Source organism: Myotis brandtii, unplaced genomic scaffold (genome assembly GCF_000412655.1).
Source record: "Myotis brandtii unplaced genomic scaffold, ASM41265v1 scaffold1814, whole genome shotgun sequence".
In the NCBI taxonomy this organism is placed as follows: Eukaryota; Metazoa; Chordata; class Mammalia; order Chiroptera; family Vespertilionidae; genus Myotis; species Myotis brandtii.
Genome location: NW_005356728.1, coordinates 336417 through 361573, shown reverse-complemented (window position 1 = coordinate 361573; position 25157 = coordinate 336417). Strand labels below are relative to the sequence as shown.

General features: G+C 37.4%; 1 protein-coding gene across 10 annotated transcripts in view; it reads left to right on the top strand.

The window, feature by feature from the left end:
* The window catches only part of GPATCH8 (G patch domain containing 8), a 77026-nt gene that overhangs the window by 26695 nt on the left and 25174 nt on the right, over positions 1 to 25157 (top strand). For 4 of the 10 annotated variants that reach the window (XM_014537743.1, XM_014537744.1, XM_014537745.1 and 1 more), the window contains 6 exons: positions 2429 to 2446; positions 5581 to 5653; positions 18133 to 18177; positions 20181 to 20248; positions 20905 to 20991; positions 23277 to 23420. In XM_014537743.1, the coding sequence (XP_014393229.1) occupies positions 20222 to 20248; positions 20905 to 20991; positions 23277 to 23420 (258 nt within the window). In that variant the 5' untranslated portion in view covers positions 2429 to 2446; positions 5581 to 5653; positions 18133 to 18177; positions 20181 to 20221. Of the gene's footprint in view, positions 1 to 2428; positions 2447 to 5580; positions 5654 to 18132; positions 18178 to 18200; positions 19348 to 20180; positions 20249 to 20904; positions 20992 to 23276; positions 23421 to 25157 lie in introns of those variants that run through there. The other 6 variants (XM_005863845.2, XM_014537742.1, XM_014537748.1 and 3 more) reach the window with 5 other exon arrangements.

Here is a 25157-nt window from a genome sequence, read left to right as displayed (position 1 = left end):
TAAATTGAATGTGGCTGTCAACTAAAAGAAAATTCAATGTGGAATTAATATTCATCTAGTCATTGGCATAATTATATAATTTCTCTTGAGACATGATTAATATTGTTTCTTGCTATAAAAATTTTGAGTGAGCCCCATACAAAAAAGTAAATTTTTATGTGTTTTGGCAAACTCCTGTTATACAGATTGGTGGTCACTATTGCCAAAATAATTATTGTTACTTTGAATGGTATACAGCTTTATGAAGCAGAGCAGTTTCCTGGGAAAGTTTTCTACTTAATAGTTAATAAACAGAAATGTTGAGGAATGACTGAAACAATTAATAATGGGTGTTTTGTTTGTTTATTTGTTGTGTTTTCAGTATATTGGTAGTTTATAATACATTTTTCTTTCAAAGATCTTATTTAAAAATTATATCCTCACATATATTGGAGGGGAACAAAGGATAAAAATGTAGCATTTTAATTATACATTTAAGTTTGTGTATCCTCCTCCCCCCCTTTTTTAAATTGGTTTCAGAAAGGGAGAGAGAGATAGAAACATCAGTGATGAGAGAGAATTATTGATTCGCTGCCTCCTGCACGCCCCCCACTGGGGATCAAGCCTGCAACCTGGGCATGTGCCCTGACCGGGAATCAAACCGTGACCTACTGGTTCATAGGTCGATGTTCAACCACTGAGCCACGCAGGTTGGGCAATTATACATTTAAGTTTTGAACTAGAAAAAAAAGTTTTAAAAGCTAATGAAGGTAAAAATAGTTTGGGTTTTCAGCTTAGCTTCAGACTTTTAAACCAGAATTAAGAAGAACTGTTCATGCCTAATCAAAGAAAATGCCACCCTGCCACCATTTGGGAGTCTTGTGCATAGAGAGTAACTAATAGGTTATGGAAAACTAGCTTTTTGTCTACCACCCTTGAACAAAATTCAGTTGCTTTATTAATTATTTTAAAATTAGTATTTTCCTGTAGTTCTTCCATGTGCATTGAAATTAGGCTGTCATGCCCCCTTGTTAGTCGTAAACCAGCTGTGTTAAAAAAAGAAAAAATTTCCATTTATTTTTGGTTCTATGAGATTATAATTAAATTCCCAATTATATATTATTTTTAAAAAATACACATATTTTTAATATTTTTAAGACATATTCTCGCTTTTAGAGCGAGAGAAAGGGTGAGGTAGAGAGAGAGGGAAACATGGATGTGAGAGCAAAATATCGACTGGCTACCTATGCATTCCCCCTACTGGGGATTGAGCCTGCAATCCCGACATGTGCCCTGACCGGGAATCAAACCAGCAAACTTTTGGTGCATAAGGTGACGACCAACCAAACTGAGCCACATCAGCCAGGGCCACATTATATATTTTATTTAAAAATAAAAAAACTGAAAGATACTTTAGTCACTGTTAGTGACTGAAATAGTAATTGTTACTATTTTAGAAGTTAAATTTATTGCTCATTGCTCTTGTTATGTCTAGATTACCTGTTTGGGCTATAAATAACATCCATGAGAATAATTGGCAAAATCACAGCCCTAAACAGAGAAAGTAGATTAATTATTTTCACAGGCTGGTGATTGAATCCCTTGTTCTTTTACAGTGAAAGTTCCATGAACATTTTTATCATTTCAGATGTAGATAAGTCTGCTTTGTTCTACTTTGTATAAGGCCTCTTGGTGTGCCTTCCTGTGTTACCCATCCTTAAACCTATTGGATTTTTGACAAGTGCTTATAAAACTTTCTTTTTCTTTTTTTTTTCTTTTTTTTGGTAGGAAAAGAGACCATACTGAATACTAACCCTTTCTGCAGAGTCATAGAGCTTCCTATTTTCCTCCAAAAGCAGGTAGTCTGGAATGATAGGAAAGGTCCAGATTTTCGCTATTAGTCATTCACTAAATTTAAGAAGTTGGTGGATCTAAGAAGTTCTTGGATATATGTCTGTTGTTTTTGTTGGCTTTGTTATAATCACAAGGACATAGAGTAGCATATTAATAATTTTAATATAGTTTCTGACATTTCATTCCCTAGTCATACTTGGGAAAGTAGATTTAATTAAAGAATAGTTTTCACCTAAAGTTTTAGAAGAGAATGACCACTACCATTTTGTATCAGTAGCTTTTTTGAGAAGGTGACAGCCATCTTGAGTGGTTTTGTAAAAGTGGTGCTACTGTGTATAACCCTAAATTTTTCTTTTTTCTCCCTTTAACATTTGCTTTTCCTTTCACTGTTGTCAGTCACAACACGCTGCTCTTGAACCTCTCAGCTGGTCTTGACTCGTGAATTTACTTATGCTTTCACTCTTTAGTATATACATTAATTGCAAGCAGTGAATTGAAAACATAAATTAAAAAAAAAAAAAAAAAAAAAAAAAAACGACCATTAGTGAATGGACAGTTTCTTACTTTGTGTTACATTTAACTGTTCTTTTGACAGCCCAGTTTTTAAAGCCAGGTTCGTATGGAAATGCTTTCACTCCACTTGCACTGCTTTTGGAAATAGCATACTGCTTCATCTGTCTGTTTATTTTAGTGCATTCATAATATAACACAGTCAGCATAATGTCTCATCTCCACTTAGCCAAAGATTGAGTTTTTTTAAATAAAAAAAGGGGGGCAGCAATTATTGTCAGCATGGTTTAATACCCTAAATCTCTGTGCCAAGTACAATTCTAACTTTAGCCTGTTAAAAGATTAAACAATAATTGAATCAACTACTTAATCTTAGAGTCATTCTGCTTTCTTTGTCCTTTCTGTAGTTATTTAGTTGTAGGAGTTATGATATAAAATAAAGATTTTATGTACAGGTAAGTTTATTTTCATAATCATATAATAAAGGTCTCTTTACCTTTTCATATTTTGCTAACACTGCTTGTACTAAGACTTTTATTTTTTTTCTTCTTTTCTTTTTTTAAAATATATTTTTATTGACTTCAGAGGGAGAGAGAGATAGAAACATCAACGATGAGAGAGAATCATTGATCTGCTGCCTCCCGAACGCCTCACACTGGGGATCAAGCCCGAAACGCGGGCATGTGTCCTTGGCCGGAATCGAACCCGGGACCCCTCAGTCTGCAGGCCGACAATCTATCCACTGAGCCAAACCAGCCAGGGCTGTACTAAGACTTTTAATTGTTACTTACTTTCTTTACAATGAAGTTATTTATAAATACTTAGGCACTCAGTACTGGTTAAGGGGATGCTTTTCCTGACATTTCATTTGAGAGGAGAGAAGGGAAGAAGAGGCAGCAGTGTTAGATTAAGTGTTTGTGATGTTTAATAACAGAAGTTATCACCTCTGCAGCATTTTCTAATTCTTTCAGTTCCTAGCAAAAAAATTTCTAGTGACCTTTTGTGTATCATAATGATTTAGTGTGTGTGTGTGTGTGTGTGTGTGTGTGTATTTTTTAAAGCAGTAGTATCTTTTGTTTTAGAAACAAGTTTTTCATTACCTTTTTAAAAAATATATTTTTATTGATTTCAGAGAGGAAGTGAGAGGGAAATGAAGAAACATCAGTGATGAGAGAGAATCATCGATCCGCTGCCTCCTGCATGCCCCACTCTGGGGATTGAGCCCACAACTTAGGCATGTACCTCAACTGGGAATAGAACCATGACCTCCTTGTTCATAGGTCGATGCTAAACCACTGAGCTATGCCAGCCAGGCTCATTATCTTTTGCTTCATTTTTGTTTTTATAAAAGTCTCCTGATCTCTTTCTTTCTTTCTTTTTTTTAAATTTACTTTTTATTTATTTATTTTTAATATATTTTATTGATTTTTTACAGAGAGGAAGGGAGAGGGATAGAGAGTTAGAAACATCGATGGGAGAGAAACATCGATCAGCTGCCTCTTGCACACTTCCTACTGGGGATGTGCCCGCAACCAAGGTACATGCCCTTGGCCGGAATCGAACCTGGGACCCCTCAGTCCGCAGGCTGACGCTCTATCCACTGAGCCAAACCGGTCAGGGCTAAATTGACTTTTTAGAGAGAGGGCAACATGGATGTGATAGGAAAACATCAATCAGCTGCCTCCTGCATGCTCCCTACTGGGGATTGAGCCCGGTATGTGCCCTGACTTGGAATGGAACCAGCAACTTTCAGTGCATGGGATGATGCCCAACCAACTGAGCTGCACAGGCCAGGGCTCTCCTGATCTCTTTTTCCTCCATCAATGAAGTAATCAGCTGCTCAGCCCTGTTTTCCAGTTTGTATGCTGTCATAAACTTATAGAAGGAAATTGGCCTTTATAAAAAAACACAAAAAACATTGGGGAGCCTTAATCTTCCTCTTCTTTCTGTCAGAGAAGGTAACCATACAATAATTTTTTCTTTCCTCTATAACTCCAAAGAACATTTTATCATTGATATGGAGCTAAAGATAAAAAGCAGTTTCATATGAGATGTTTGATTTTTATATAGAGATTTATGGTTTTGTTAGCTTTATAAATTGATTTCAGGAAATAATGAGGTTATTTTCAAATGGTGATACTAGATTAGTACTTTAAATTAACTTTAGTAGATATAGAACACTTTTAAAATAATTTTTAAGTGTCTTCCTCTGGATAAGCAGCATCTTTTTATCTGACACAGTTAATGGTTATTTTAGCTTTGTCTCTATACTGGACAGTATTTGTAAAAACAAAGAATTGGACAAAGGTATGCAGAGGTTTCTAAGATCTTGACTCCTTACACAAAAGCTGACATTTAATTGTTGTTTCTGGTGTCTTTTCATACAATTTACATTGAAATACCTTTTCCGGTGTGCTTCTAGGTAGATGAGACATTATGTATATTGGTTTTTTCCCCCCTACATGCACTAATGGTTCTTTACTGTTAACTTATTGCTAGGCCTGTTTCATTCTAACATTTTAGCATTTTTGTTAGATTACATGTTGAAATGCATCACTCAGTCTGTGCTTGAGCTCATTTTATTTTTCTGTTTAATCAATTTAATTTCTTGTTTTACTAACCTCACTGTTTTTTCGGTTTAATATTGGCTGCATGCTAGTTAAATATTTACATTTTATATATATATATAAAAACCAATCAAGTCTAGCCTGGATTTTGCTCTGATTGTGTTTTCATTTCTAGTGGTGGGGCAGTCTTACACTTACAACTTACTTTGTACCATGAAAGCCTGACACACAAACAAAATAACTAAACACAACATAGATTTTCTTTAAAAAAAAAAATAATCTTAAAGTGGTGCTGTCTAGGTGGTGGATATGATTGTATAAGTACCTTGATTTTATGCTTTTTTAATGTTAGTTTTGAACTTCATAAATGTATTCTTCCCTCTTTACCCCTTCCCGTTTTTCTCCTTTTTAAAACGTTATGTACAAAAGTTGCCCGGCACACCATCAGAAAGGACCTTACCCCCTATATTATTTTCATATGAAATACTAGCCAGCATTTCTTTTTACATTAATGTCCCTTTATTGGGCACATTTACCCCCTATTATTAGCACCTTTTTGCATGCATATATGTAGATTTATCTCTTGCTCATCACCTGTTTAATTGTCACTAGGAAGGGAAGAATATATTATTGGAATATTTTTGGTTTGTCTTTCTGTTCTGTCTGTCAGGATAATATTGGACATCGCTTACTCCAGAAACATGGGTGGAAGCTGGGCCAGGGATTGGGAAAATCTCTTCAGGGTAAGTTTTTTAAATGTACAAAAAAGAAAGAAAGAAAACAGTGTTTCTGATGCAGATCTTGTGCCTGAATATATTTGTTGTCCTTTTTAAAAAGCTGTTTGTTTCTTCCCCCTCTTCCTCCCCTCCCCTCCACTCCCCGCCCCTGGAATAGTCTGTTTTTCTTATAACAGTATTTTAAGTCACTATTAAGCTAATAATTTGTAAGAGTAAGCTGCTGTGTCATGAATACTTTCTGGTCAAAAATATTGTGTATGGCTCCACCTGTTTTAAGTTTTTTTTGGTGGAAGTAGTCAGTGAGTTGAATAAAAGAAATACGTAGTAGCAGGGTATGCTTTGTGTCATTTAGTGATGTTGTTTTGTGGCTTCAGTATTTTAAAGAGAACCATTCAATAGCAGGTTTTAATTTTTGTGCTACCCTGCCCCTCCCTCATTCTCCCCGTAGCTGGTTATTGCCTTGGCTCTTTTTCTCTGCAGTCATAGTCTATGTAGTAGTAGAGAGAAAATTAACCCATTTTATCTATACTAATAAAAGGGTAATATGCAAATTGGTCAGGATGCCCTCACAGTAACGACCGAACAGCAGGCTACGTGGGGCAACCAGGCTGGCAGGGGGGTTAGTGAAGGATGATCAAACGACTGAACAGCCCGCTGCATGGGGGCAATCAGGCTGGCGGGGGAGGGGGGCAGTGAGGGGTGACCAGGCTGGCAGGCAGATGTGATTAGGGGTGATCAGGCTGTCGGGGTCAGTTAGGGGTGATCAGGCAGGCAGGCAGGCAGGTGAGCAGTTAGGAGCCAGCAGTCCTGGATTGTGAGAGGGATGTTTGACTGGCAGTTTAGGCCCGATCCCTGGCATCGGGCCTAAACCAGCAGTCGGACATACCCCAAGGAGTCCCGGATTAGAGAGGGTGCAGGTGGGCTGAGGGGACCCCCCCCCACCCCTGTGCACAGATTTCATGCACTGAGCCTCTAGTATGAAACATAAATGGAAATAGAGGTTTCCTATGGTTCTCTGAGCAGAGAGGCCAGTTCTCAGGTTCCGATCAGACTGTAGAAAATGTATGGCTTAAAGTTTCCATTGCATTTATTTTTTATTTTAACTATGCTAATCATTTGGATAAAAACAAAATACTTAATATTTCTACTTCTGAGTTTTTGCTAATTGGAAACCAGCCAACTTCATACACCTTTTTTTGCTCTCTGACATTCAAGAGCTATTGTTTATTCTTTGTTTTTGTTTTATTGTTTGCACATGTGAACAATACCTCAGAAATGATGGGGAATCATTGTACTTCTATATCTGAAAGGGATCTTTGGGGAGAGGTGTGCTACTGTTGACAATTTTTTTGCATTTTGGAAATGGATTTCCGTAATTTGAATGGGAAGTCTTAATCAACGTGTGTGTGTGTGTGTGTGTGTGTGTGTGTGTGTGTGTGTGTGTGTGTGTAAAGGACTCAGAGGAATTATGACTAGGGAAGACTTCGTAGTGAAGTCTTAAGGAGGGAGGATAATAGTTATTACCAAATATAAGATGATTACATTTGGCAAAGAGTAGGTATGGCTGGCTGGATCAGAGAATGCCCATGGGACAGTGGATTTTTATACTTTTTTTTTTTAGCATAATCTCCACAATTTGTTTAAAAGTTGAACCTTGATATATAAAGGGGAGGAAGAGAAACTACAGTTGTTTTGGTTGAAGTAAAGTTCTAGGTTGCCAGGACTAGTTTGGAAACCATAACTAGAGGGCAGTAATGGGAAATTTGTTCAAATAGGCACAAATCTAGTACTGGTCGAGTGTTTACTATGTGCTAAGCACTTAACAGATATCTCATTTAATTCTTAAAACAAGTCTGTGAGATAATTACTGTTGTTCCCATTTTGCAGAACAAGAAACTGAGGTTTAGAGTTGCCAAAGAATAAGTAATCAGCCGAAACCAGTTTGGCTCAGTGGATAGAGCGTCGGCCTGCGGACTCAAGGGTCCCAGGTTCGATTCCGGTCAAGGGCATGTACCTGGGTTGCGGGCACATCCCCAGTAGGAGATGTGCAGGAGGCAGCTGATCGATGTTTCTCCCTCATCGATGTTTCTAGCTCTCTATCTCTCTCTCTTCCTCTCTGTAAAAAATCAATAAAAATATATTTTGAAAAAATTAAAAAAAAAAAGAATAAGCAATCAGTAAATGACAATATCAGAATTCAAATTTTGGTCTTTCTGACTCCATAACTCACACTGTTAACTAGTACACTGAATGTAAAAGCCTTTAAGGCCTCTCCAATTTGGAACTTTATTTTGTAAGCCAAGGGCAATTTTTTAAAAATATATATCTTTATTGATTTCAGAGAGGAAGGGAGAGAGATAGAAATATCAGAGATGAGAGAGAATCATTGATCGATTGCCTCCTGCATGTCCCCTACTGGGGATTGATTGAGTCCTCAACCCAGGCATGTGCCCTGACCGGGAATTGAACCGTGACCTCCTGGTTCATAGGCTGACGCTCAACCACTGAGCCACCACATCTGGGCAAGAGCAATTTTTGATCAGAGGAAAGGTATAGACTTTATAGCAGGAAATATTAAAGATAATGTAATCAAGATTTATTTTACAGATGAAGTAATTTAGGTTTAAGGTTCCAAAATATGTTAGAGATAGTGCTGAAACCAATTCCAAATTTTCTGATATTTGAGCTGTTCTTTCAATTATACCAACCAGAACATTTGCGTTACAAGTTAAATACTAATCCGGTCAAAGTATGTCTGAAGATGAAAATGGAAAACCATTTAGAATATTGTTTGGGTTTGAGTTAAGGGTCTAAGATATAGTGATAGCAATGGAAATGGAAAGGGAGGTATAAATATAAAGGATAATAACACAAATCAACTATGAAGCACGGTGTACAGTCAATTTATATATGTCTAATTAGCAAAACCTTGTTCCCTGGGTTTAGTGTAAATCTTTTTTTTTTTAAATCCTCACCCAAGGACATTTTTTCCATTGATTTTTTTTAGAGAGAGTGGAAGGGAGGGAGGGAGAGAGAGAAAGAGAAGCATCAATGTGTGAGAGAGACAGAGAGAGAGAGAGTAATCAATTGGTGGCCTCGGGAATCAAACCCTCGATCCTTCATTGCACAGGCCAACGCTCTAACCATTTATCCACACAGGTCAGGGCTAGTGTTAATCCTTTGTAATAAGGATTTATTAAATATTTACAGAGTGTTCATGGATTACCTAACTTGAAGTCATCTTTGTGGTGGGTATCATTCCTATTTTACAGATAAGGAAACTGACAGTCTGAGCAATACTAAAGACTAGAATAGCCCTAACTGGTTTGGCTCAATGGATAGAGCATCGGCCTGCAGACTGAAGGGTCCCAGGTTCGATTCCGGTCAGGTACATGTACCTTGGTTGCAGGCACATTCCCAGTAGGGGGTGTGCAGGAGGCAGCTGATCGATGTTCCTCTCTCATCGATGTTTCTAACTCTCTATCCTTCTTCCCTCCTCTCTGTAAAAAATCAATAAAATATATCTTTTTTAAAAAAGAGTAGTATAATTGTGCCAAGCCCTATGCTATAATTAATATGCTCTAATGGATATAAATTCTGTTTCCCAGAAAGATGTGATGGTGGTGAGAAATGCAGGTACTACAGAACTGAAATATACAGTAGTTAATTCTGGCCCAAAACATTGGAGATAGCTTTGATATGATATTTTTACCTTAGGGCACTTGAAGCAGTCGTTTGTATTCTTCATGATTAATATAAATTTGTATATATTCATTAGCAACTTGAGGCTAGATTGAGCAGTAAGAACCTTGCCCTCATTTTTAGGGATGGTTGGTAATTGGTCTCTAGGGAAAAAGAAAATACTGTAATTTCCTCACTTACATTTTTCTTATACTTTACTAGAGGCCTGGTGCACGGGGTAAGGTCCCTAGGCCTAGCCAGCCATCAGGGTCGATCTGTGGGATGACCAGTGGGGCAATTGGGGGATCCCCACTTGCACCTGCCTTGGCTGGCTTGGGGCCTGCGGGCTGGGGGCAGCTCCTGTGTTGAGCGTCTGCCCCCTGGTGGTCAGTGCAGGTCATTCTGTCGGTTGGTCAATTTGCATATTAGGCTTTTATTATATAGGTTGTTTATTTCCTGTGGCATTTTTATGCTCTACCTTGTATAATTTATATTTATGTATCTCTTAACCTTCATTAGACTATAAACTCCTAAATGATAATTGCTATTCATTTACATGTATCTGTTGTTGCTTTTCATGTTTTTTATTCTGCATACATTTATTGAATCCTTAGAATGTGCCAGATCCGTACTAATTCTTAGGAGTTCAAGGATTAATATATAGCCTCTGCCCTCCAGAGGCTCATGTCTAATAGGGAGACAAATGTAACAAATAAATGGAGTGCAGTATAGTTGTGAAGTTAAAGGTACAGTGGGGGCTTCAGAGCAGATTGAACATGTGGAATTTCAATTTATTTCTTGAATGATTTAACAAGTGAAAAAATCACAGAATGTGAGAATAAGGAAGCAAGCAACTACATCACAACTTTTTTAGTAGATACATGGAATCTCCTCATTCTTCCATATAGAAGCACTGATGTTTTAAAGTAGGATCAAATGTAAACATGAAAAGAACACAAAGTAAAAAGTGTATTTTATTTTATTTTATTTTTTTATATTTTATTGATTTTTTACAGAGAAGAAGGGAGAGAGATAGAGAGTCAGAAACATCGATGAGAGAGAAACATCGATCAGCCACCTCCTGCACATCTCCTACTGGGGATGTGCCCGCAACCCAGGTACATGCCCTTGACCGGAATCGAACCTGGGACCTTTCAGTCCGCAGGCCGACGCTCCATCCACTGAGCCAAACCGGTTTCGGCAAAAAGTGTATTTTATAAGAAATTTATTTTATTAATGAAAAAGGCTAAAATTTCCATTAGAATGGCTACCAAAATATGACAAACAAGTTACATATTTAGAAAAGAGGACAGGGCGTGAAGCAGGACATTTCATTCTATAAAACCTTTGCTTTTTAAATTATACTTATACAAATTTTATTCAGTGGTGACATAAATGAGATGTTTAATTTGTATATTTCAAATTAATATTTATTAGTAAGCATTAACCTATTTTGAGGGGGGATAGAAATAGAAATATCTTCTTGATAGAATCTGTTCCTTTGGTTTGCATAGTTGTAAGTGTTGGGTTGAATTGAATGGAGATGATTACTCATAAGAAAGTCTGAAGACTGGATTTGATCTTTCTCTGCTATTTGAAACATCTTTTTCCCCATACAAAGATGCATGGGAACATTGTTAATTTTACTCTCTTAGTTCAGGCACACAGGAATTAAAATTTGGAGGCATTTCTTAGGGGCTAGCTAATCTGTTTGAATCCCAGAATTTTTCATTGTAAGCACCAGAGACTTTAAAGTACAGCTAGAAACTGGAGAAAGACAAGGAGTGATAGAAAAATTATTAATATTTTAAGAATACTTTAGAATTTTGGTTCTCTATAAACATTGAACTCTTTGAAAAGAAGAATTAGGTTTTATCCATCATTTACTTCCATCTCCATGGTAGCAGGTATAGAATAAACACTCAATAACTCATAAATCTATTATTCATTTAAATACAAGAGAGCTCTGGCCAGTGTGGCTTAATTGGTTGGAGCATAGTCCTGTAAACAAAAAGGTCATGGGTTCAATTCCCAGTCAGGACAAGTACAGGAGGCAACCAATAGATGTTTCTCACATCAATGTCTGTCTGTCTGTCTGTCTGTCTCTCTCTCTCTCTCTCTCTCTTGCTCTCTTTCCCCATCCCTCTCTCCTCCACCGTCACCCCTCCCTCCTCTAAAATCAATAAAAATTCTATATAATAAAAGGGTAATATGCAAATAGACCGAATGGCAGAACAACTGAACAACCAATCAAAGCGTAATATGCTAATGATATACTAAGGCTGCTCAACTGCTCGCTATGACGTGCACTGACCACCAGGGGGCAGTCGACCAGTCACTATCATGTGCACTAACCACCAGGGGGCAGATGCTCCGACCAGTAGGTTAGCTTGCTGCTGGGGTTTGGCCAATTAGGACTGAGCGAGATGGGCTGAACATACCCTGGATCCCTCCCGTGGTCCCTCCCCGGCCTGATCGTGCACCGGTGGGATCCCTCAGCCTGGCCTGCACCCTCTCGCATGACCCCTCAGGGGATGTCAGAGAGCCTGTTTCAGCCCAATCCCGCAGGCCACTCCCTTTGGGAGGGCGCCAGACACAGGGCTCATGGCTGGTGAGTGCAGCTGTAGGAGCGCAAGCCTCTCCCGATCCGGGCTGATTGGGCGCGAGCCCGCAGCAGGCACTGTGGGGCTGGGATGAGCGGGAACGGCAAGTAGAAGCTGCAGACAGCGGCGTTGGACTGCGGGTTTCGGCCTGATCCCTGCAGGCCACCCAGAGGGACCCCACCAGTGCACGAATTCGTGCTCTGGGCCTCTAGTAATAATGACAAAATAAAATACAAGAGATTTTCTTTTTAGTTGTGGTAAAAAAAAATAATGTAAAATTACCATCTTAACCATATATTTTTGTTCTTTTAAAGACTAGTTTATTGATTTTTAGAGAGGGAGGAAGGGAGAGGGAAAGAGAGAGCAACATCAATTGGCTGCCTCCTGTACATCCCCCACCGGGGCATGGAATCAGGGATCGAGCCCACAACCTAGGCATGTGCCCTTGACCTGGGAATGGAACTGGCAATCTCCTGGTGCATGGATGATGCCCAACTAACTGAGCCACATGGGCCAGGGCCATCTTAACCATTTTTTTAAAAATATATTTTTATTGATTTCAGAGAGGAAGGGAGAAGGGAGAGAGAGATAGAAATATCATTGATGAAAGAGAATCATTGATCGGCTGTCTCCTGCACCCCCCCTACTGGGGATCGAGCTGGCAACTCCAGGCATGTGCCCTTGACCGCATGTGCCCTTGACCGGAATCAAACCTGGGACCCTTCAGTCCACAGGCTGACATTCTATCCATTGAGCCAAACCAGCTAGCGCCGTCTTAACCATTTTTAAATTCACATTGTTGAGCAAAGCCCATCTGTTTTGAATGGCTAGTACAGTGTCTTCACCCTTCAAGATGAATGGAACCCTTATTCTGTTGCAACAATAAGGGCTGATTTTAATTGTCTTATAAATGGCTCTTTATTTTTTTTAGTGTCATATTCTACAGTGTACAGGCATTGTGCTGGTTTCTCTTACATAACTCTTTCTGTAATAACCACATGATTTGACCTAGAATATAGCCACATTTATGGCATATTGAGATAACTCATGACAGACTTTTTTCATTGAACCAATCCTTTGCTATAAATAACCACAGAAGAAAATCTTGTTGTTCTAGTGAAAATGATAATGCCACCTTAGTTTTGCACAGACTAGTCAATGCATAGAATTTCTAGACTCATGACTTTTTAAGTTCTTTGTGTTTACTAGTTTACTGTTAACTTTCAGTTGTTGTTTTTTTTTATTTTAGGGCTCTAACATCTTTAACATTTAAACCTGATATCTTCAGGATATTTTGTTAACGTTTAACATTATTTTGACCCAGGCAAGGTTGTTGCAAAGGGTGCCAGTTCTTGGGACTACAGTGCAGATATCTTGTCACTAGATAGATTGGGGAATAGGGCATGCTGACTCAGGAATGACATTATCTGTGGCAAGATAGAAAATTGTACTGTATAAAGTGGGTTTATTTTTGTACTTGAATTTCCCTTATAATTCAGCTTTTGTTCTTCCTTAGTGTTTATTAAAATATTTCAAAAGTTAAAAAAGTAAGAATGGGGTCTGATATTATTTTATATCTCATTCTGTTTACAAGGTTCAATCAATAAGACAACCAACAAATATTTATTGAGCTAATAATATATTTTAGCTATATCAGCTATTACTATCATAAGCCATGGATAGAGTAGATCAGACATCATTCTTGCCCTCAGGGTTACTTTGCTTTTTATTTTTATTCCTTTAATTAATTTTAGAGAGAGAAAGGGGGAGAGACACAGACAGAAAGACAGACATCTGTTTGTTGTTCCACCTATTTATGCATTCATTAGTTGATTCTTGTATATGCCCTGTCTGGAGATTAAATCCACAACCTTGGCATATAGGGACAACACGTTAACTAACTGAGCTACCTGGCCAGAGCAAGTCTTGTGTTTTTTATTGTTGTTAATCCTCACCCGAGGATATTTTTTCCATTGATATTTAGAGAGAATGGGAGAGAGAGGCAGAGAGAGAGAGAGACATCAATGTGAGAGAGAGAGACATCAATGTGAGAGAGAGAGACATCAATGTGAGAGAGAGACATCCATTGGTTGCTTCCTGCACTCACCTGACCCGGGCTGGGGATTGAACCTGCAACCCACCAGGTATATGCCCTTGCCCAAGAATCAAACCCAAGACCCTGCAGTGCTCGGGCCGATACTGTAACCACGGAGCCACACAGGCCAGGACCAAGTCTTATTTTTTAATTACTGTACACCTTTGAAGATTTCTTAAGGCTAGAGACCATGTGTAGATCACTAATCAGTTGTGAAAGTTTATTCTTATATTCTTATTTATTAATTATTGTATTATTTTCCATACGAACAACTGTAAAGCTACTTTTGCCCCACTGTGTATTTATACCTGAATGAGTTTGAGACCCATTATGAACATGTTCGTTCTCTTGAGTCAACAAATACTTTTTAATTAAATGCCCCTCTATCCTAGAAACTGTGTCAGTTATTTAGGATACAAACATAAGTAAAACTGAGAGCATAAAAGTGTTTAACCAAGGACCTAACATTGTTTTTCCCTCTCCCCTAAGTCTCATGTTTTGGATTATTTACTCTGAAAGTTTATTTATTAAATTGATTTTTCCATTTAAAAAATAAATTGATCTTAGCATAATGGTTAGCATGAGACAGCCTTCAGTGAGGTGATATAATTTTTCACCAAAACAGTCCTAACTGGAGTAAAAGTATATTTCCTTTAGGTGGTTTTTATTTTTTTAATTGAAAGTGCTCCTGAATTCCCTTTATTACCTCTCCCAAGGTTTGACTATCTTATGTCATCCCTGGGTGAGATATCCTTTCCTGGTTTAACATTCTGATTCCATAATACTAAAGTCTTTTTGCCCCTTCTCTGTCCCTGTTCATTGACATAATAGATTATATGATTAAACTTGAGCTACCTTATCCTAGAAAGCAGCTCTGATACTTTGGAAAGATGAAAGGATGGAGATTCCTGCAGGTCATAGTTAAACTGTGCCCTTAGAAAACATCTATATTTGCCCAGCCGGCGTTGCTCAGTGGTTGAGCATCAACCCATGAATTCTTTTTTTTAAATATATTTTATTGATTTTTTACAGAGAGGAAGGGAGAGGGATAGAGAGTTAGAAACATCGATGAGAGAGAAACATCGACCAGCTGCCTCCTACACACCTCCTACTGGGGATGTGCCCGCAACCAAGGTACATGCCCTTGACCAGAATCGAACCTGGGACCTTTCAGTCCGCAGGCCGACGCTCTATCCACTGAGCCAAACCGGTCTGGCTCAACCCATGAATTCTATCTCTATCTCCCTTTCCCTTCCTCTCTCTGAAATCAATAAAAAAAAAGAAAGAAAGAAAGAAAACATCTGTATTTGAAAATCAAATTAATCTAGTTGTTGTATAGATCACTAAATAGGCTATGGCAAGAATATAATTAGTTTTTTAGTACTGGAAAATTTGAATTCTGTTTTGAGTTGGAAGTCTCTTCTTTCTTTTTCTTCCCCCCCCCCCTTTTTTTTTTAAAGTAGGGAATAATTAATGTGCCTGGTGTTTTCAGTTAATGTTTATTGAGAGGTAGCATATATTATGTTACAGTTATCTCAGTGATGCTAAAAGTAATCATTGTTTTTATGCTATGAAGACTGTCAGTTTCAAGAGAAGTTTGCAAAAGTGAAGCTTTGTTTTGGACATAGATGTACCCTTTTTTACTCAGTGTTTCTCAAAATTGTATGTAATCACTATTTTAATAAATGAAATTATATTTAAATGCACTAACATATAGCTTACTATAGAGACCTATTTTGGATAGTTTTGCAAGTCAGAGAATAGTCATCCTAGTTTTGTGTTACTCTTGATTTTCACATATGTATTTAAGTCGCTTAAAGTAAGAAAAAAATAGATTTAAAGATGTTAGCTCAGTTTTATCAATTTAATGGCCTTTTAGAAGTAGATTTACTTTATTTGGTTGCTTTTATACTTTTGCTTTATTAGGATTAGACTTTAAAAACAATTTTAAACATCTTTAAAGGACAATTTCAGACATTTTTAAGCCTTCGAGTCATGTATGCATTGGCTCCACAAATGTTCTGTGTCTCTCTCCCACTCCTCATGCCAGAAGTTTAAAGTGGTAATATTAAATATTTGTAATAAATATTTGTTGTTGAATGAATCTTAGTAAGTGGAAAGGCAGTAGAGATAAATTACGTTCTTACATCTGTTGACTATCCAACCAGTTTTTAATCACTTTGGAAGCTTCATTTCTAATTTATTTCTATAGGAAGCCATGTGCCTTCAGTGTAGGTGATTACCAGTTTTGGTTGTCCTTTAATATGTTTTTCCCAGTTGTTCTATTCCTGGATTTTGTCTCTTTAAGAGTCGTGTTTCTCAAAAGAAAAAAAATAGTATTTCTCTACATCCCAGGTCTTTGGGGCCAATTTTGAAGATTGGTATATCTTTAACTGTTTTAAAATCAAAACTAATTCATGAGGGATGGTTCTCAGAAACAGAGGGCAATCAAAGGATTTTTATTTTGGCCTTACTCTCCAGTTATAAATCATATACCTTTATATTTTAGCAAGAGATACATATATGAACATTTAGCATTTTTGTCACTGTAGAAGTAAAACTGCCTTTTAAAATAGAGAAAGTTGGTCAATAAAACATGATTTAAAGTTTTTTCTCTTCAAAAAAATTTTATTGAGATACAACATTATATTAGTTCTAGGTGTACAATATAATTTTATATATGTATATATATTTAAAGTTTTTATTTAAAAATACGAGTATCAGTTTTTCCCTCATTACATGAATTCAGTATTGGCACATTCCAGATTTGATATGCTTTCTTTTTTTCTTTCCCCTCTCTAGTTGGCCAGATCAAAGTCATAGCATCTATAGATCTTTGGCTGAGGAAGACAATTTCTTTGTAGGAAAGTATTTAGTATTTTGATTGAAGTTCCCTTCTTTGGAGTGAAATAAGCAAAATGTTCTTAATGCTTTTAAGAAATATTTGCCCCCTTCAAAAGAAACCAAGAAATAGGGAACCTGGATAGAGAGTTCAATTTATTTTTAAAAGAAGTTGAATTTTCTAGAGAATATCATATTAGCAAACATTCGGTTGCTACCTACCTTTTGAAATTCATCACTGAGTTGTTATTCATGTGTTCCACCGTGGTGTTCTTTATGATAGGATTTATCATTGATCACAAATGAATAAATTGAGGGGATTTTTTTTTAATGCTATAACTTCTTCCTGTATGTCTGGAACCTCTTAATGGAAAGAAATTACTACTTGGCCTGGGCAGTAATGTCACTTTCAGATTGTTTTTAAAGCCAACCTTTTTCTTTTCTGTGAGTCACCTCTGAGTGGACTAACTGAAATTTGATAGCCCTTTTGATGCCACTTTTCTCTGGAGTTCCTTGTCTCATTCAAAGCTTGACTTTGTTGTATGCAGAAAGATGTTGGCAGGCCTGGGAAGAAGACTTCATTAAAAGACAACAAATTCCCGGGTTTCGGCACCAAAAGACAACAAATTCTAAGGAAAACTAATTCAAGAGTTTTACTCATTCATAGCAGAACTCAAATGCACATAGTTTTCTAGGCACTGAAGATCTAAGGTTATTTTCCAGACCTTTTACTCGTATCTATATATGTATCTATATCTGTAGATATATCTATATATCTGTAGATACAGATATAGATATTTTTTTTTTAGGAAGGTCTTGATGACTCCCCTCCTGCCCCTCAAATCCTCTTAGCTTTCTTTTAGTGAAGCAGATGACTTCATCACTGTCCAGCTGATCTTTGATATTACTTCTTTAAAGAAAAGTCCCGCCTTGGGCCCTGAATACTGATTAAGCAAAATGAGTAGTTAAATGAGAAATTGGAAGCTAGAGCTAGTTCTCTCATTTTGAAGGAACACCTTCTCGCAGCCCCTGCATAATTAAAGAGGAGGTTGTTTATGTTCTCAAGTAGCAGCACAAAAATCTCACACCCTGGTCCAGTATGAAAATAACTGCTGTAGCACAAAGTGCCCTTCCTCTGTCCCCAGCTGAAATTGGGGGAGGGACAAAGCCCAATTGTTACTTTACCCCATCCCATCTGCCTGCTAGAAGGCCTGTTTCCCACCCTAATTGGTTTCTGCCTAACAAATGGTGTTTCTTTTTTACAGCATTATGATCCTGGACTTGTTGTGGTGATGGTAAACTTAGCAGTGGTAATTTTTTATTTTCAGACTGAATACTCCTTTTGTCATCAGTGCACCAATATGTTAGGCTTACTTTCTCTGTTGTAGCCTTCATCCTTCTGCTTGGTCTTTTTCATTTTCCTTTCCTTTCCTTATGCAACTTGTCTGATCCTCGTTCATTAAAGGGTAATGTTAAGAAGGGATGTATCTGTTTGTGTTAGAAGTGAAAAAAAAATCAGTTAAAACATTAAATTTTAATACTGTCAAAAACTTGATTTCCCCACAATGTAATGGGCACTAGCACTTGCTACTGCAATTTATAAATAAATTAAAACAAACTTTGACTGCCTTAGAAGGCAAAAGTACTAATGCAGAGTTTATAAACAGGGGTTTACAGAGGTAATGAATTTATACCAAAACTTTCTTGATTCTTGCATAACAAATTCTGACAGACCAAAAAAGATACCAAAACAACAAAAAAAGTAAATTCCTTTGTTATTTATTTTTTCAATTCTTTCATTGGACCATTTGTTTTTACCAGTAAATCCCTGATTGAGACGTTATGAAAGTGATATTGCACCTAGGAAGTCATTTTTATAACCTGTCTTAATTTGGTCCTTTTGCTAAAGATTGCAGTCACTGCTTATTTATTATACCATTGGGCATAAGGTAATAATGCATTTTCATTTTGTTTAACTGGCAGTCTTTGATAGTATCTAAAAGAAGGCTGTATTTTAGAACTTTTTTTCTGGCATTAGAGGCTCTTTATTTACTTAAACTTTTTTTCACTATAATAATTATTCCTGATTATCTCCTTATTGTTTAAAACATAATGGGATATTAGTGATAAGTAAACTTCTGAATTTGTTTTTATTATTATTTTTACTAAAAACTAATCCCACAGTTATAGAGCAACTAGGTGCGAGTGGTTGCTGGTCCCTTTGAAAACAGTTTCTTCTTTTTTGTCCAGGACCAAACCTAGTCATAATCATGGCATCTGTTATTATTTTTTTAATTTGATTTTGGTAATACCTCAAATTTAGCCTGACAAAACTTAACTTTTAGCCCAAAGGTATAATATACATGTGTGTATAACAAAAACAAAAAAATTAAAAAAAAACAATTGTTTACACCAGGCTGAGTGAAATGATGAGGGAAGTAAACATTGTGTTTTTTCACTAAAGGTGTACAACGGATAAGGTAAGTCCTCTTATCAGTGGGCTTACATCACAATAAACAGCGCAAGTTGTGATGTAAAACAGCTGTGGTAGTAAAGTGCTTGTCTGCCCCATTTTGCTTTGTTTGGCTGGTTATGAGTGGATTAAATATACATTTTTAAAAAATCTTCAGCATAGATCGACTAGATTAAAGTCAATTTTCTTCGCAACTAGTCCTTTTCACAGCTTACTGATTACCACAGGCAGTGTTAAATCCACTTTGAAAAATGGGACCTCAGCTCACCAGTTCAAAAGAAACACTGTACTTTGTTTCTAAGGGCAACTAATTGTTGCTGCTTATTTAAATTTTTCATAGCCCCGCTGAACTGTACACCATCTTTTGAAAACAAAACAAAAAATATTAAACATACCGAGTTGCAATTACAGTTTTCCTGAATTATGTTTGAAACTGCTTTTTTGATTTAAGCATGTCAGTTGAAATATTTATTACCAGTTTTAAAAGTGTGTATGGGAGGATGTCAGTGAACAGTAAGATAAGAGTGAAGTGATTCTTGATGAAAAGTTATTTTAAACCTCCTGGGGCCATTGCTTAGAAATGCTTTGCATTACATAATTTTGTCATACTAATCTGGAATTATTCTCACTGGAAGGACAATTAAGGTGGTTAATTGGGTTTAAACTGGGAGAGGTAGGTTTGGTTGTAAGCTGTGAGAATGGCTTGTGTTTGGTTCACTGTAGCTTTCTGGTCTCTGCACTCCAAGGCAAGATCTCTAACCACCCAAACCCAATGTGTAAAGTGAGCTTTTGGCTTGGCTTAGCTTTGCATCTTACCTTGATTATGTGTTCCTGTTACAGGGAGAACAGATCCCATTCCAATTGTTTTCAAGTATGATGTCATGGGCATGGGTCGCATGGAAATGGAGGTAAGCTAATCCCATAAGCTCACTTGTTTTATGGAATATTTAAAATTGATATTAATTCCAAATTCAGATGCCAGTGCAAGAATACATTTATTAGATCAAATGTAGTTTTAATATTTTTCTTCGGAAATTTAAAATTATATTTTACATTTTTACTTAGTGCTGCCATTGAGGTAGGTAGGTAAGTGGCAAATAAAAACTGTTATAATTGAGGCATAAAGAAATTCAGTGGTTTGCCCAGGGTTATGCCACAGACCCTGGTACTCATTTCAATAGGCAGTGTTGCTTAACTCTTAAAATATTTGCTATGGTAGAAGATTTGTCCTTATAGAGATGTGTATAGTTGTAATCTATGGTATCTTCATTGGCTAAAATATTTTCTCCATTTACTCCTAATTCTTTGACATAGACCACTGAATTAAAGTCTGTTATCATAAAAAAAAAAAAAAATCTGCCTGTTGGGAACCACCAGCATGAAAGGATTAATGAAATTTTCTGCATGCTATTTTCTCTGTAGGTGACAATAAAACAAGAGGTTACTGAGCAAAATACAGAGCTTTTTATTTTCATCCAGTACTCTAGTTTGTGCAAATGACTTTTTAAATTGCTAATTGGGGATACTTTAGGAATTAAGGCTAATTATATCTTATTTTATTAAGCTCGATTATGCCGAAGATGCTACCGAACGGCGCCGTGTCCTAGAAGTGGAAAAAGAAGACACGGAAGAATTAAGACAGAAGTACAAGGTACTTAAATGAAGCTTTTCTTGCATTTGGGGTGTTCACACTGAAAGATATTTTCAGTGAAAAGGATCTCTGTTAACAGCATTTGTTTGACATTTGGTGGTGATTAGTAGTAATCTCAAGTTTTTAAACTTTCCTATTTATTGCCTTTGTAAAAACTACAGAGTTAATAATACCCACTTCATGTGTTTGTTGGGAAGATTGATTGCATCTGTGTTTGAAAACACAGTGCTCCTTAATAGCAGTAAAAATTATTAACTTAAGAGTCTTTGGAGGGGCGGAGTCCTTTGAGAGCTTGATACCTTTTGATAAACCTTTTCTTTTCCTTTTTTTGAGCCTTTTCTTTTTTAATGGGTGAGATGTTTTAAGAGTAGCAAACAGATTGAGAACTTCATTCAGTATTTTTCTTTTTAAGGGACTAACTTATAAGAAAACTGCATCTTAGAACATGTTATAATTTAGCCTTCAAAAAGACTGACCAGGAAACATGTTTTTCAAGATGTTCTAGTATGCCCAATCTCTACCATAAAATAGGTAAATTTGTAAATAAGAAGCAGGTTTAGCTAAGGTTATCATATAAAAACTGGTTTGGTGCCCGGCTAGATTGAGGATTGACCTATGAACCAGGAGACCATGGTTTGATTCCCAGTCAGGGCACTTGCCTGGGTTGTGGGCTAGGTCCCCAGTAGGAGGCATGCAGAAGGCAGCCAATCAGTGATTCTCTCTCTTCATCGATGTTTGTCTCTTTGTCTCTCCCCCTCCCTTCCACTCTTTCTTTAAACACACACACACACACACACACACACACACACACACACACACAATGGAGCCCTAGCTGGTTTGGCTCAGTGGATAGAAAGTCGGCCTGCAGACTTAAGGGTCCCAGGTTTGATTCCAGTCAGGGGCACATGCCTGGGTTGTGGGCTGCATGCAGAAGGCAGACGATCAATGGTTCTCTCTCATCATTGATGTTTCTATCTCTCTCTCCCTTCCTCTCCGAAATCAATAAAGGTATATTAAAAAAAACAACTGCCCTAACTGGTTTGGCTCAGTGGATAGAGCTTCAGCCTGCGGACTCAGGGGTCCCAGGTTCGATTCCGGTCAAGGGCATGTACCTTGGTTGCGGGCATATCCCCAGTGGGGAGTGTGCAGGAGGCAGCTGATCGATGTTTCTCTCTCATCGATGTTTCAAACTCTCTATCCCTCTCCCTTCCTCTCTGTAAAAAATCAATAAAATATATATTTAAAAAAATGGAAAAATATCCTCGTGTGAGGTGTGTGTGTAAATAAAGTAAATCCTCACCCAAGGATATGTTTTTATTGATTTTAGGGAGAGAGGAAGTGAGCGGGAGGGAGAAAGAGACAGTTGCCTCCCATACACACCCCAGCCTGGGATCGAACCCAAAACCTGGGTATGTGCCCCAACCAGGAATTGAACCCATGACCTTTTGGTGTACAAACTGACGCTGCAACCAACTGAGCTAAACTGGCCAGGGCTCTGAGAGTAGTTTTGATTCTCTCTGCCAAGGCTCAGATCCTGGGACCTCTCCAGCCCTCTTGTAGGTTCTTTTGCTTATTACATGAGGCTTCTCATGTTTAGCTCCCCCACCTTACTAAGACCCCAAGTGCTACTGTCAGCCATTGTCCTAAGGAGAGCCCTTGGCTATCACAGCTCTGATTTCAGCTTAAGGTCATAGTTGATTTTTTTGTTTTGTTTTGTTGTTTTTCTTCTTCCATTGCCCTTCTCGGGGATTTACTTTTCTATGTTTCCTTCAGTGCAATAAAAATTGTTTGTTATATCTGATTGGTTGGTTTTTAGTTTTTGAAATATATTTTTATTGATTTCAGAGAGGAAGGGAGAAGGAGAGAGAGAGAGAAACATCAATGATGCAAGAGAATCGTTGATAGGCTGCCTCCTACTGGGGATCGAGCCCACAACCCAGGCATGTGCCCTTGACCGGGATCGAACCTGGGACCCTTCTGTCCTCAGGCTGACGCTCTATCCACTGAGCCAAACTGGCTAGAGCGATTGGTTGGTTTTTTTAAGCCAGGGCTAAGAATAGGGGATGCCACAGTAAACTCATTTGAATGTTTGATTATTTGAAGACAACTGTTAGTACAACCACACACGAATTACCCCACCAACTTATGTTTCATTCAGCTTTTACTTGTACCACTAAATTTATGAAAAACCCTTTTTTTCTCTTCAGGTAAGACTACTACTTTACAACATTCACTTTAAAATTCTACCAAGTTCATTTTTTGTTTATGTTTTGTGGTTCTTACAGGATTATGTTGACAAAGAGAAGGCAATTGCTAAAGCGTTGGAAGACCTCAGAGCCAACTTTTACTGTGAACTCTGTGATAAGCAATATCAGAAACATCAGGAATTTGACAACCATATCAATTCCTATGATCATGCACACAAGCAGGTGAGGAATAGTTATTTGCTAACAAAAGAAAAAGATATTTTATTGTTATAACAATTGAATTTTGAGTGGACCCAAAAAACTTGGAGACTATGGTTTCTTGTATCTGCCAGTTTTTATATGAAGTCATCTGACTCTTTTTTCCATGACAGAAGTCCTGACATAGACTTCCCCCTTCCAACTTATGTAGAATGAAGAATTGTGAACTTCATAAATCTTGCATAAAATTTTTGGTTTGAGTAGTTTCTAAATTTGTATTTGATTTGGTAATTCAACTAAAGATTGCTGGGAGCTTTTCTTTCTCCCTCTTTATGAATTTGTGAAACTTTGAACAATTATCCCAGGCTGGTTGTTTCATCTTCTGTATAGAAGAGTTCTTGCTTTATTAGCTACTCTTTCCTATCAGTAAGTCATTTTGTTATACTCTTGGAAGGTAGATAAATCTTGAGAAGGAAAATAATATTAGATGCTATCTTTAACAAAAAACTGATGCTGCTCCTAGGCGGTTTGGCTCAGTGGATAGAGCGTCGACCCTCGGACTGAAAGATCATGGGTTTGATTCTGTTCAAAGGCCACACGTACCTCGGTTGTGGGCTCAGTGCCCAGCCCTGGTCTGGGCCTCTGCAGGAGGCAACCAATTGATGTGTCTCTCTCAGTCGATGTTTCTCTCTCTCTCTCTGTCTCTCCTACTTCTTTCCAAACTCTCTAAAAATTAATGGAAAAATAACCTCGGGTGAGGATTAACCAAAAAACAAACAAAACAAAAAAACTGATGCTACATGTTGAAAAGCTTGCTGAAAAATGAATTACACTTTCTTTGCAATCTTTTTTTAAAAATTTATTTAGCGGGGGGGAAAAAACAGTACCTAATGAATTACTGGCATAAAGAAGGCAGCAATACTCCCGGGGGATTTTAGAAGGAGGAAATTAATCTTTATATCTACAGCACAGTTCTGGCTTATTAAAGAATTGTGAGCCATTTGATCTTGGGTGACTTTAGCATAACTTGTTCAGTTTTGGGGGGTACATAGTTGTATTTGTTAAGTTTGTAAGATTTATGGGCTTTACTGGAATGCTCTTGTAAGCTGAACCTGTTAAACCAGCATTTTTTTAACCTTTGCTTTATTTTTCAACCAACCAAAGATTTCAGAGCACAGCTAAAAGGCAGGCTTTGACTAAGCTTTACTTTTACTACCACAGGGATACTTTTCAAGCTGGTTGAAGTATTATACTTTATGCAACAATCTCTTCCACATTTAACCACACCTAACCAATTTAAGATTCTTTTACTGATAGACTTTTATTTAAGACAGATATTCAACATTTTATACACGTTTGGACATTATTTTAATATATTGTTAGCTCTGCCTGATTTGAAGAAGAGAAATTGAGAGAACATAGACAGGATGTGGTAAAAGTGGGTTTATAATTGTGAGTGTGCAAAACACAGAATTTATTATTTTTTAAAAAAATATATATTTTATTGATTTCAGAAAGGAAGGGAGAGATAGAAACATCAATGATGAGAATCATTAATTGGCTGCCTCCTGCACGCCCCCCACTGGGGATCAAGCCCACAACCTAGGCATGTGCCCTTGGCTGGAATCAAACCTGGGACACTTCAGTCTGCAGACTGACACTCCATCCATTGAGCCAAACCAGCTAGAGCCAGAATTTATTCTTGTGTTATTATTTATTAACTAGAGGCCCGGTGCACAAAAATTTGTGCACTGGGGGGGG